Source organism: Protobothrops mucrosquamatus, unplaced genomic scaffold (genome assembly GCF_001527695.2).
Source record: "Protobothrops mucrosquamatus isolate PMUCROS unplaced genomic scaffold, P.Mucros_1.0 scaffold682, whole genome shotgun sequence".
Lineage (NCBI taxonomy): Eukaryota > Metazoa > Chordata > Lepidosauria > Squamata > Viperidae > Protobothrops > Protobothrops mucrosquamatus.
This window is the reverse complement of record NW_015386969.1, coordinates 215731-229327: the sequence shown is the minus strand read 5'-3', so window position 1 is coordinate 229327 and position 13597 is coordinate 215731. Positions and strand designations below refer to the sequence as shown.

Here is a 13597-nt window from a genome sequence, read left to right as displayed (position 1 = left end):
CAGACCGGGCAAGTGAAGCGAGAAAGCGGATCCGCTCGCTCCCCAGTCGCACCCTCCGGCAACCGAGCATTCGCTTCGGCCAACGCCATCTTCCAGAATGACTTCCGCGAAGCCACTCTGGCAGTCTCACAGAAGGACTACCGCGAAACTACAGCACATGCAACGACGGCGGCCTCAAAGGGCCAGATCTAGTTTGGCCGCGCCTATCACGCGCGACAACGGAAAAATGCGCAGGCGCACGCCTAGGAGGGCTCGTTTGATGTCAAGGCGGAGGTGGGGAGAGCGACGCGCGGGTGGTTAGAAATCAAGACAGGCTTTTACAGTGTTTCTCAACCTTGACAATGTTAAGGCATGTGGACTTCAACTCCCAGAATTCCACAGCCAGCAATGCTGGCTGTGGAATTCTGGGAGTTGAAGTCCACATGCCTTAACATTGTCAAGGTTGAGAAACACTGGGCTAAAAGCTGGGGCGGGGGGGCGGAGAAGATATCGAAGTGGATCACGTGACAGAGATGCGAACCTTGTAAGCCAGAACGGACTGAGAGGGTCTAAGTTCGATTCAGTGAGCTTCTGTATTAGCAAATGTAGCTCATTCAACAAACCATGATAAAGTTTAATGAGATGCGATGCAACCATTCAATAGTAGGATCCCTGATTAAGCAACAGGCAAATATACAAAACAAGACCAACTCTCACCACTGCGTGTCCCTGTGTGAGAGAGGTAGGTAGTGGTAGAACCTCGGACCTATGGGCTACAGGTCATAAGCAGAGGAAATATTCAAGAGTTACAACGTGGATGATTCAAAGCAGAATGGCATATACATCCTCAGGCCACTAATCACAAGCATTGAGGTAGAGTCAGAACAAAGCGGGTGGAAAAACTTTACTCCAGCCATGTATTCTCTCAATGCATTGGACTTCAGTTCCCATCTTCCACATTTAGCATGGGCTTGCTGGTTGGGATTGGTAGAAGTTCAACACATCTAGGAAGAACTAGGCCGGGGACAAATATTGTAAAAAGCCCCTTAAAAGCAGAACAATTTTTCTCAGTATTAAAATGCTAAAATGGACTTACCTCTCTGCAGACATTCTTAGAGATTATCTAAATATTCAACATTTGTCTCTGGCCTCAGGGAAAACAGCACTTAAAATATCCAAAAGGGTTGTTGGATGTTTTCTTGATATCAGCTTAAGAGATGGATAATGTGTTAATATTTTACTTATGTTGTTACTCGTGGGGTTTGGAGTATTTTGTGTAGAACGGTAACATCTGTCAATTGATCTAACGACTAAATCTTTGTACCTTCTGATGCAAAAATATAAACATTAATGGGATTGCTTTCTCACATTTTTCATTTATGTAACAGAATTTTGATTGTATTGAAACAAATATATCCTCTTTTCTCCCCAAATTCGGCTGTTGCCTCTGAACTACTATGGATAAACTACAGAGGTTGAGATTTAGCTTGTGAAACCAATATTTAATTCCTTCATATTGTCCTTACCATCTGTAGATCTCCAATAATTTCAGCCTGTATGAAACTCATAGAAAGTACTGTCAGCCAATCACTGCTCAATCCAAACTAGTACATGGCCAGGCGTAAAGAACATCAGTATTACTCTATCAAGCTGGCCCCTCACTGAATATTTCCAGTGCTCCAAGAATGAAATAGCCCTCCTTCCACACACCCATACATTGACCACATGTATTTGGGTACATTTCTCTAATGGTTTGTAAAATAATCCTTTTGATAGAGAACAATTGCAAGGGAAGACCATTACCGAAGGCACTGAGAAATATAAAAAGCATTCTATTCACCATGATTCCAAAACAGGACTGAAGAGAGGATGGCATTTTAATCAGTACTGTAAGGTATATTGTCAGAGTGCATCTCAAGAAGATTCCGTAGCAGCAGAATTGCATTTGAGGGCTTTCATTTGAGGTTACAGTATGTTAAAAATACTATATGGATACACACATATATATATACATAACCCCTTACGTATATCCAATCCAGTAATTACATAGTGTATTTTTCTCTTAATTTGCACACCCCTCTAAACATTAATTCACACTGGGTTCCCACAATATGGTTGGCTTTTTCTGATTCAACACTATCCCTTACCATAAGTGCAAACCATGATAATAAAAAATGACAAAATGTGCATTCTGACACAAACCTGTATTTTTCATGGTTCCAACATCAGATGGAAGTAATAAACACCTTGCACTGTAAAATCACAATGCACATTGTCATTCGTTCCCCTGTTCAAAAATATATCCTCAGCGTAGTCATTTTCCCACCAGTAACTTTTTCTTCCAACTTGGTACTATCAGATGTTAGACTGCAATTCTCAAGACAGCTGGAGCTCACGACAGGAAGTGAGTTCGTGTCCCAGAATCCTTTTTAACTGGCCATTCTAGCTAGAGTTGCTGAAAACTGAAGTTCTTATCTGCTCCTCTTATAGGAAGATTTAGGAAGCTCTCAGGAACGTAGGCGACAATGCATTTTTATTGTCTTGGATAGTCAACAGTTTCCATCCTTTCAGCTTGGAAAGCAAATACAGCAGAGCGAGCGCAAATTGAAAATCATAGTCCCAATGACTGAGAATCTCCATGGACACTGAAATCATATGCATGCGCCTACACGCGCGTCACCCGTGTCAGTATCTCTGTGAGCCCTGGGAAATTGCGCCTGCGCCCTCAGCAAAAAGGCGTCAGCGGCAAGACACGAAGACGAATCCCATTTCCGGGTTTCTGTAGAAGGCCGGGGGGCCGGGAGAGAGAGAGAGAGAGCGAACGAGAGCGAAGCAGAAGAGATTGTTCTTCCGGGTCCTGAGTGTCTTCCGGTCTGGCCAGTGTCGAAGGCGGTTGCTGGTCGGTGGTTTTAGGTGGGCTGTTGCTGCCGGATCCCCGCAGTTTGCATGGTGGGGGAGGCGAAGAGTCGGTGGGCTCAAAGCCAAGAGGGAGGTCAGAGGCTCAGCTAAGCAGGCGGTCGGGTCCTAGGCTTTACTCAAGGGTAGGTTCGCCTTGAGCGTCATTGGATGTGGCTGCTGGTTGGGGTCGCGGATTGGTTTGGCTCCGTGTATCCCCAAGGAAGAGAGCTAGATGTTTGGGAGAGCCTATTCTTCCTCAGCTGCCCAGCGGTGAGAGGTCCAGAAGGGGGTCTGGTGGGCCAGTGAATAAATACGATATTGGCTCCCCGTCTGCGTTTCCTAGTCGCTCTTTTGGGTTTTACAGAGATGTAATAAAAAGGGAGACAAAGTCCCACTAGAGATGGCGGGTGAGAAGCATTGCTTGCCATCCATAATAGCTGCAGCTTCTATGTGATGTAGATTAAGGTGGATGGAAAAAAGTACTGAAATAAGGGAGACTTTTTCTCGTTGATTCCTAATCACAATTTTCATTGTTCAGTTTGATCCCGTGCTTGGAGGCCGGATGAGTGAAGATATATTGCAGCTAATAAACTCTTCATTAAAAAGGAGCCTCCACTGTTATTTGTGCAGCCATATATTGGGAAAGGGTATGCTTCTTCTTAAATGGGGAACACTTGTCTTTTCAAATGTTTTGGCTGTGGTAAGAGTGCCTTTACATTGCATTCATTCAATCTACTCTTTGAATGCTCAGTCGACCACCCACAAAAACTTTAGGGAATTGTCCAGGCAGTTATCGGGAGTCAATACAATACTTTTCTTTCCAAATAATCAGCTCTGATTACTAGCTTTTTTGCAATCAGCCAAGATAGCTTGGGCATGGCCATCTGTGGTGCTATGATTAGTGTTAGGTAAGCTGTTAATTGATTTATTTTTTAGAATATAGTTGGATGGTCAGAAAGAAATTATAAAAGTATTGTAAGAAAGTTATAGTTGCAGCAGAGCAATGGTGGAATGGATTTAACACCCTTCTTTGTGTGTGTTTCTGAACTTCTCAAATACATCTAGGTATTGAATCATAAAATGCTATCTTAACTCTGATCTGATCCATCAGTAGTCAAGCTAAAAGTAAATTCCCCCTTGAGTTATATTTAACGTCTGGTGATAGTGGCCATGGTCGTGGCCAAATAATTTTGCTGGCAATGGTAAAGAAATAGTGTACTATAATCTATAATTTACCATAACCTTTTTTAATTTTGTTTTTTCAAATTTCCACCTTAGCCTAATAATTTGGGCGTTATTATGATAAATATGAATTTTATATTATTTCAGAATAATTACATTAAGAGAAAGAGTGAAATTAAGATGTTATGGTGGGAGAAATTAAAATTGTCACTGTTAGAAAAAAATTCTGTGATAAAAATGTTTTGCCTAGAATGATGTTTCTATTTTAGACAATACTCATTTGAAAATGAAGGTACTCCTGTACATTCAAGCAGTAATATGTGTGTGGGTGTATAAATGTCTGTGGCAAGTTAAATACAAAGTGTTACAATATGCAAAGGAAAGAGGACAATTGGGTTTACCAGATTTGAAATTGTATTTTGCAGCCTGGTGTTTGGTCTGGATAAAAGAATGGGTGTTACTGAGAAATAAGACTTAGAATCAGACTAATAAACCTAGGCAATACATTCTCTCATACTCCCTCTCTTTTCCTTAGTATGCTGATATTTGTGGACAATGAACAAACACACAAAAACTAGAAAAAGTTATATAAGGAATTCAAAATATTGTTACTGTGGGAAGTATGAGGAGTTTGCCAGTTTTCCATAAATATTTACTAAGCTTTAATTAATTAAATTAAGAATTTGAAAGGCATTTAAAATGGCTACCCTTATAACTGGGTGAAAAATAGATAAACCTGAGGCTAAATAAAAGTACTTATTTGGCAAATAACATTTTTTAATGGAAATTGAATATTTGAAGTGATTGCATAGTATTGGAGACAACATCAAAAATTCTCTTTTGCGGGTGTGTTTATGTTCTGGGATGGAGGAACCTTTTTAATGTCTATCTTTTAAACCTATTGAGTAATCCTATTGTGATCAGTTTCAAGTTTCTGCCCAGTGGTAGAGACATTATAAATGATACATCTGAATGATGATAAGTCTAGAGACTGTTGATGAGAAGTGAGATAAAAAAAATACAAGCAATTTAAACAAAAGTATTTATTCAAGATTTTTAATCAGGTGTAAGGTTTCAGTTTTTAAACTTGGACTAATTCCTGTTGAACTTTGTGGGACTTCTGTGTGGGTGTGATAAAATTGCCCCACCTATGATAAAAACTAGTCTAGTCAAAATAGAACAATTCAAATCAAATAAGATTTGAACTGTAGACTTTTTGAATGTTATAAAGCCTGTCTTGATCCTTTGAAACATACTGCATTATAGCAATAGCGCTTAGACTTATATACCGCTTCACAGTGCTTTACAGCCCTCTCTAAGCAGTTTATGGAGTCAGCATAGTGCCCCCAACAATCTGGGTCCTCCTTTTAAAGACCTCTGAAGGATGGAAGGCTGAGTCAACCTATTATTCTGTAGTTCTTACTGTTGTTATTTCATAATGTAGTTGCCCCTACCCTTCCCTCCCTTTTCATGTGATCAGGGACGCTGAGGCCCAAAGGCACTGTTTTTCTGTCATTGGACTGACCCTCTGTAATGGTTCTGTCATGAGAAATGCATTTGGCCCCAACTCTAGCCACCTTCCAGAATCTCCTGAAAACACCTTTTCAAGAGGATGTTTTAAGGCTTATCCCTCATCCTACCTGAATTGTATGCTATTTCATGTTTTACTATTTTTTCTATTTTTTATTTGTATTGCTATTGTTTTCACATTGTCAGTCATTGGGAGTCTGTATACAATTGCAGCAGGATATAAAGGTGATAATCGTTAATATTCGTTTGCAATTTAATTATCTTATGTCATTTGTGAGTTGTATTACAACTGTGGTCTAACCTGATGCAATTTCACTTAGCAGTGATCACACTGAAGGAATGGGATTTGCTTCCAATGAAAAGACAGGAAAGAATTGTGATTTTTATGGGTGCTTGGATTTTTTTTCTCTTTAAATAGCTTTCAAGATGTAATCATTCTTTTTGTAGGTACTTATTTTAATACAGTCAGGTAAACCATGTTTGGAAAAGACTTAATGATAGCTATATATAAAGCTATTAGCTAGTATCTACTATCTTATAACCATACATTTGGGGGTTTTTTACACCGCATCGGTATTTTAAATATTGGCCATTCTGTATTGTACCAAACAACATTTTTCCATGTTAAACGGTTCTTAGAAAACAGGATCCCATAGAATATTTCTTAAAACCAATATACAGTGGGATTTTTTGAATAGGTAGATGAAGGTGGGGAAAATCTGCATAACAGCTATAAGTAACTTTGTTATCCAGATTAGATTAGCTGCGGCTCTCTGTCTCTCAAAAGAGAACAAGAAAGGTTTATTGGATTGCTTAAAGATTAGGGATATGAAACATGTCTTTTTCATTTTTAATAGGTTTTTTTTTTCATTTTTGCAACCTTCAGTTCCTCTATATTGTAGAAGTATGAACATTTGCCTAATATAAACAAATTTGCATGCACATTTACAAAAAGGACATTTTTATGGAGAGCATTTCCTAATGTATGTGGGTTCATATGCCGTTACACATTGCATCACAAAATTCATATAATTCTGACTGGCATAGTGGTATATTCAATTTGCATATATAATTGGGAAGTACAAATTTGGTACGCTTGCATCAAAATGACAAATTTTGTATCTACCCCTACTGAGGATAACAAAGGTTTTTTTCCCCCAGAGTTGCAATGATTAGTAAAAATACAGTTTAGAATTGACATGCTAAGAATAAACATTTTGAACCCACTATGTGCTATATAATTAGTAGGCCTTTTTGCCTTTCTGAAGTATCTTCTCATTCTATTTTATCTGTATGAAATTAAAATCAGGTATCAATCAACAATAGTACTGGAGAACCCCTTAGGCCCAGATAAAAAATCAGCATTCTTTCTTTCTGCTGATTCATGTGAAATACTTAATTCTGAAATGAAAGGAATCCTCAAAAAAGCTTTAGTTCTATAGGACAGAAAAAATAGTTGAAAATACTTTTGATGAAATTTAAATGACACTATGATGTAATTTGTTTTTTTCTTTTCTTTTAGAATCTATTCCACTGCAGTCTTACATTGCCTGTTTGATCAGTGGGCTTCAAGAGAGCCATGAATGAGATGAGATAGCCGCCCACGAGCGTGCTTAAATCCAACTCCAGATGGATACAAAATACAAAGACGAAGTATTTAGAAAATATGTCCAGTTCCATGAGTCTAAATTGGATACCTCTGACAGAAAGCCGTGCCCAGTTACCAATCTACAAATGGCAGCTTCAGCTTTACTCTGCTTTCCCAAGATTGATCCCTTTTATAGATTCCGGTTAATTAAGTTTTATGAAATTGCTGAAAATTCACTTCGATCCTTGAGAGCTTCAAGTTTGCATTCACTCCAGAATGCATTCGAAGTGCTAGAATCAGTTGGAATTAATCTTTTTCTTTACCCTTGGAAGAAGGAATTCAAAAATATAAAGGTAAGCCTGTACAAATATATCATATTTGGGAAACGAAGTATAGTATGCTTGAATTTCTTGGAAATTTCTGAAGAATCTTCCATAGTGCTTCATATTACCAAGGCATTGCGCTATCTATCCTTTTTGCTGACTTCTTATTTTCTTTGTTCTTTTCTAAAAAGGAAATGAAAATGCTTTAAAAATAAGATGCAGATGAGAAATATAATTTGACATATGAACATTCGGTAATGTTCTCCTGTTAGTTCTTTGGCAGAAATATTTCATCAAAGATTTTAAAAAGTGGACTACAATACGTTCTCAAGGGAAACACAGATGTTTTTATCCCAGATTTTCCTGGTAATGCTGACATTTACATGGAAGTAAAATTGAATGAATGGTATTCTGATCCTTCCGTGTAAAGGAGAGATTAAAAAATTCCTATGGCCCTTTAGATACAGATGGGCTTCAATTCCTAGCAATCCCAACCACCCTTGTTAGTGATGAAGGAGTATCACAGGTTTTCTGTCCCTACTAAAAGGCTTTTATAACACTGAAGTTGATAAACCACCGTATCTTGGGCCTGAGTCTCCAAAATCTAAGCTGATGCTATACTTCTAGTAAGACAGGCAATTCTTCTTTAGAAAATGTCTTGTTTAGCAATTGTTCTCAGTTTCAGTGGTTAAAAAAGTGACTTTATGACCAATCCTCGCATTTATGACCTTTGCAGGTCTATAAAGTGACAGAAAAGTGAAATAAGATCATAAACAGATGAAGTTTCACTTTGCAACTGCTTTGCTTAAAGATCGAGTTGCCGAGCCCAGTTATGGTTGCTAAATGAGTAAAGTTTCAACTCCTGTTGTCAAATGTTCTTTGAATTTCAGTGTCCGTTATAGAAAAGCTTTAAGCAACCTCTGGTTCTGATAAAAAATAATAGGAGCAAAAAAATCTCTAGTTATCCCATTTACTCACTCCCAAGAATTTTCTGAAACAGCATTCAGTTCCAAAATGCTTTATCGCTCTTAACTGATAATTCACCACTAGAATAAAGTTTGGCTTCAGTTTGAATCTACAACCCAATTTACCAATTATTGAGGTTGATTATCATATTATTGATATTGATGTACTGTGATATAAATTAATATGGCTTAATATTTGATTAATATTAAGTTTGATAGTTTATCAATACAGTTCTTTTGGATAGTGCCCAAGAAGTCTTTATAGTCTAAGACATCTCTTGAAGTGTTTTATATATATATATATATAAGTAGTTCAAAATTATATTTGGCTTCATTAATATATGCATAAATATTTTCTCTTCCCTTTTTTTAGACTTATACAGGACCTTTTGTTTATTATGTAAAGTCTACATTATCTGATGAGGATATAAAACAGATATTAAACTTGATGGGATACGTTCAAGAACTTGGAACTATGTATAAGCTCAAAGACCTGGTTGATACCTTTCAAGTCAAGATGGTATCATTTGAACTGTTTCTGGCCAAAACAGAATGTGAACAGTTGATTGAAATTCACTTGCAGGTGAAGGAAAAAGGTTATTCTGAACTTGACATTGTAAAGGAGAGAAAAAATAGCAATGATGATGTTCGTGGCTGTTCAGATGCCTTGAAACGCCGTGCTGAATGCAAAGAGAATCTAAACACTTCCATGTCACGAATGGTACTTCAGAAATCTGCCAGTGAAAGAGGCTCTAAAGATTATTTCAAACCCAAAGTTAGCAAGCCTTCTAAATCAGTGGACACATATGATAATTACTTGGATAGTAAGAAGCCACCTTTGATGGCATCATTGAGTTTCCGGAAAGAGCCCATTTTGGTTGATACTGAAGATGACATTAGAGATGAAATAATTCGACCATCACCATCCCTCCTAGCCATGTCAAGTTCTCTACATGGATGTACTGAAGAATATTTACCAATTTCATCCCACACCAATGGCATATTAAGAACAGGTATGCCGTTTGGTACTTACTATTCCCCTCAAGATGATTTAGATTTATATACTGACCCTGATTCTAGAAGCATGTTTAAAAGACAAGAGTCTTCTAAACATGATGTATGGCTGCTCAAAAATTATGCCAATCCAAGTTACCATAAACGTGCACATCTAGCCAAAGAGACCTCTTCCCTTAAGTGCCAAAATTGCGGATTATCTTGCAGCACCTCCATTTGCCAAAAATGTGACAATGTGCTCATCTGCAGACAAGAATGTCCAGCAATAAAACAAAGCAACTATTCACTCAAATCACTTTCAGGTGAAAGTACGTCTGGATCTTCTGGAAGGGAGAAGCCACAATACATGTTACAGACTCAAGAGCGAGCATCTCACAGTTCGAAATCCAAAGCTTTGGGTTCTTCTCGCTGTGGCTTTTGCAACCGTTCAGGAGCTACCAACACATGCACTTATTGTTCTAAAGTTTCCTGTGATGCTTGCCTCAACGCTTACAATTATGATCCCTGTTGTCGAAAAAGTGAGGTTCACAGGTTTTTGCCAAACAATCAACTAAACTACAAATCAAATCCGCTCTCGCACCTGGTTTATAGATAATTTTTTTTTAAAAAAAATATTTTTTCAGAATCCTTTATTTTGGGGTAAAAGGGCTAAAAACACAAATATGCTGATAAGTATTTTAGCAAACTTTTAAGAGAAGAGAAACAGATATGCCCTATTAATAGTATATACAGCATAGGTGCCAATCCCGATGATGTGGTTTTATACAGGTTTATAGTGTAGTTGATGCTGCTACTCTTTTTAGGCAACTTTTAGTTGCTTTTCCATTTAGATGAGGAAGAGAAGCACTTCTTTTTGTTGGTTTGTTTTTTCAGAACCAGGCAATCAATTTACTTTCTTTTGCTAAAAAAAAAGTCATAGTTCTTTTATTGCTGGTTTTGCCTCATTTATGTAACATAGCACCAGAATAAAAGGGCAACTTAAGAACCAGAAGAACATTTCATATCATTGTAAAGTTGTTTGTAGTTTATACAAAATATTCACACATATGTTTACTCTTACTTCGTCCCCTCCACACTCATTTTTTTTTTAAATGAAGTTTACATACATTTCCTGGGCTCCAGTCAAAAATATACATTAGATTTTAAACTGAATGTTTATTTTATTGTCCACATTGCCAAAACTTCCTCTTGTTTGACTGTTCTAGTATTCAAAAGATGTCACTTTGTATGTGTTACATTATGCCTGGAGTGCTCTGTTTTCTAATAATCAACGATGATTCTTCTGTTGCACATGTATCAGATTCTTATTTTTACTGTAAATAATTTGGAAGTAGTTTATTTTAATAAATATATTCAGTATGTGGTCTTTTGAAAATGGGTAAGATCATGTAATTGAAGTCTCTGGGTTATTTTTTCAGATAACATTTTACTTTGTACTTTATTTGACCCGCAGCAAATTACCATTAATATAGAGACTTGTTTCTGTAAATCAGTTTTCTTTATTCCGTCCAACTGGATGAAATTCTGCTTCCTGAATCAGAAACATTTGGATACATAACTTCACCTTTCTTTAAACTCAATATTAGAAAGAGTTGAGCACACACACATTTACTTATGCTGTCTCTCATTCACACTTCTGGGAGTAGTTTACATACACTCTGCATAGCTGCACTCCACTGCAATTTGGTTATATTAAAAAAAAGTGAGAGGAGTTAATGCTGTTGCCAGACATGAAGGTTTCTCTGTCCTGGAGGCAGATTTAAATGCATAATTTGATCTAGCTCCAAAGTGTATCAAGGTGTCACTCTAACATTTATGTAGCCTTTTTATGCCATTGCATTGAATTCTGAATTCTGTGGAACATTATCCTTGACCTAAAACTGTACATTTTAAGAGCATGGTTGTTGATTCTAGGATTTGTAAGAATATAATCCTTTCACCTTTTATGTGATGAAACTTATATGAATGGCCAGTGATTACATTATCAGTGTGCAGGGAGGGGTTGGTGGGAAGAAGATTAGCAAGGGTGGGCAGCAATTCAAAGGGGATTCAATAAATATTTGTACATTTGCTGACATTTTTTGTCATTAATGACATCTTCAAATGATTGTTACAGAAAGTTGCCACAGCAAAATAATATCAAAACAAGGATATACGCTCAAGAAAATCCGAAAAAAGGATCAAAATGGCTTTCTACATTCTACATTCTATTTTATTTTATTTCCCACCAACAAAGAAAGCTTAATATAATCATTGCTTATGTGAGTTATTAAGGTTTTCAAAATTATAGATGGGCTTTTATCAGTATATATTAATATACCTGTAGATACAATAATGTGTATATAATGTCAAATTTAAAACAAATCTAGTCTTTCTAAAGAATCTGCCTGTATAGTTTATTTTGTTGTATTGAGTTTCTCTTTAACCTTTTAAAGCATCATGGCTGATATTAGCTGGCTTCTATACTATATAGTTTTTAATTTTCTCTTGTTTTGGATACCATGTTGTTATTCACATAACACTAACTAAAAACTGTGATGCCACGTAATTTATACAGTGAACCTAGCAGGGATTAACTATCTTGCTTTTAATGAAACAGTCCAATGTATATACTTATAATGAAATACCTGTAGTTCAGAAAAATGTGATACTATGCTAAATATATTTTTATGTGTAACTTACTGTATGAGATTGCTGTGATTGAGATAGTAAAATATATGTTAATTTAAAATGTAGCAGCTTGGCATCTGATTTGTTAGAACATCAGAGTTTCTGTACACAGAGTAAGCTCATTCTCAGAATTTGAGGAGAGGAAGTTTAACATTGGCATGTTTTGTGTGAGAAATATTGTTTACATAGCATGTAATAGCTAAGGGCTCCACAGTGCGTAGGCATATTTTTGCCACAATCTTTGGAAGTTATGCCGCCTTACTATCTTGGACACACAGTAAAATATTGGGCACAGCGGCAGGACTTTATTTTGAACTTGGGTAACTGATTCCAAATCCAACTTCAACCACCTTTGAAGACTAAGGACATTTTAAAAATGAAAATGATTCATTCAACTCGATACTCTTAAGGATAGTGAAAATGCCATCGAGATTACATCACCTAATTTAACATGTGTTATGAAATATCTGACTGTGATGCTGCTTCTCAGAATAGTCAGGACTAGAACTGTAGTAAAGTCCATTCCAGAATGCTGTAACTTTCCTCCAAGAAGTATTGGGAGCAACCAGATGAATCACATTCTTGAATCTGCACACAACAAGCCTAGCATAAATCCACACTCTGCTTCCCCAGATATGCACTTTATCACCTCTTAAAACCTTTCAGTCAGAACTTTGCCAAGTACTCTTAGCAATTCCCCGACAGTTTGTACATTTTGCTATTTCATACAGGTATTTATTTTAATTCCACCCAGCTCCTTGTCCTGTCCTTTCATCTACTTCCAAAGAATGTGTTTAGTTCGATTAAAATAGTTCTTAGTTTTAACCATTTTTTTTGTCTTTGACTACATTCTTTGCAACTATTTTTCTCTTATTTTGTAGTTATTTTATCATCTACACACTTCTGTAGCACTCTGTTCTGAACAAATTATAAATTCTTTTTCCTTATGTGCACTTTTTATTCAATTCATTGGGAAGTAACTGACTTTCTAACACTTTTGTTTGGCAGAGGATGTATACCCTTTCATCCCACAATTCTCTTTTTCTTCATTTCTTTCATCTTCCATGCTCCCCAGGTTCACACTTGACACTACTAAGATATGGTTTGTCCCACAATCAGAACAATTCATTGCCTTTGTGTCCTTTCATCATAAGCAATAACACCTTTCGTCTTGCTTACATACAGTATGATAAAATCATGCTTACGCTACATATTCAAAACACACTTTTTAAAAACAGTTGATGCCAACTAACCCTCATTCTTTTTGGGTCTCCAAATGAATCATATCAAAATGTAAGAGTTGAAAGAGATCTTGGACGTCATCCAATTTATTATCTATTGTAAGAATACACCCGTACTACAGCTGAATCAGGTGTTCCTGTAATCTCGTTTCCATCCATCAGTTCATGTCACCTAGCAGAATAAATTTTTGTTTTTGATTTACATTC

At 36.8% G+C, this 13597-nt stretch overlaps 1 protein-coding gene across 1 annotated transcript; it reads left to right on the top strand.

Moving 5' to 3' along the window:
- The first annotated feature begins 2839 nt into the window (after positions 1 to 2839).
- Positions 2840 to 11179, top strand: SPATA2 (spermatogenesis associated 2). The gene is made up of 3 exons (XM_015818119.1): positions 2840 to 3020; positions 7112 to 7530; positions 8839 to 11179. Exons 2-3 carry the CDS (start codon positions 7219 to 7221, stop codon positions 10072 to 10074), a joined length of 1548 nt encoding a protein of 515 aa, XP_015673605.1. The 5' UTR covers positions 2840 to 3020; positions 7112 to 7218; the 3' UTR covers positions 10075 to 11179.
- Positions 11180 to 13597: the final 2418 nt, after the last annotated feature.

Excerpts from the sequence above, each read along its gene's own strand:
- SPATA2 (XM_015818119.1), top strand. The coding sequence starts at position 7,219 with ATGGATACAAAATACAAAGACGAAGTATTTAGAAAATATGTCCAGTTC. Across the intron at positions 7,531-8,838 it reads AGGAATTCAAAAATATAAAG|ACTTATACAGGACCTTTTGT; the intron begins GTAAGCCTGTAC and ends CCCTTTTTTTAG.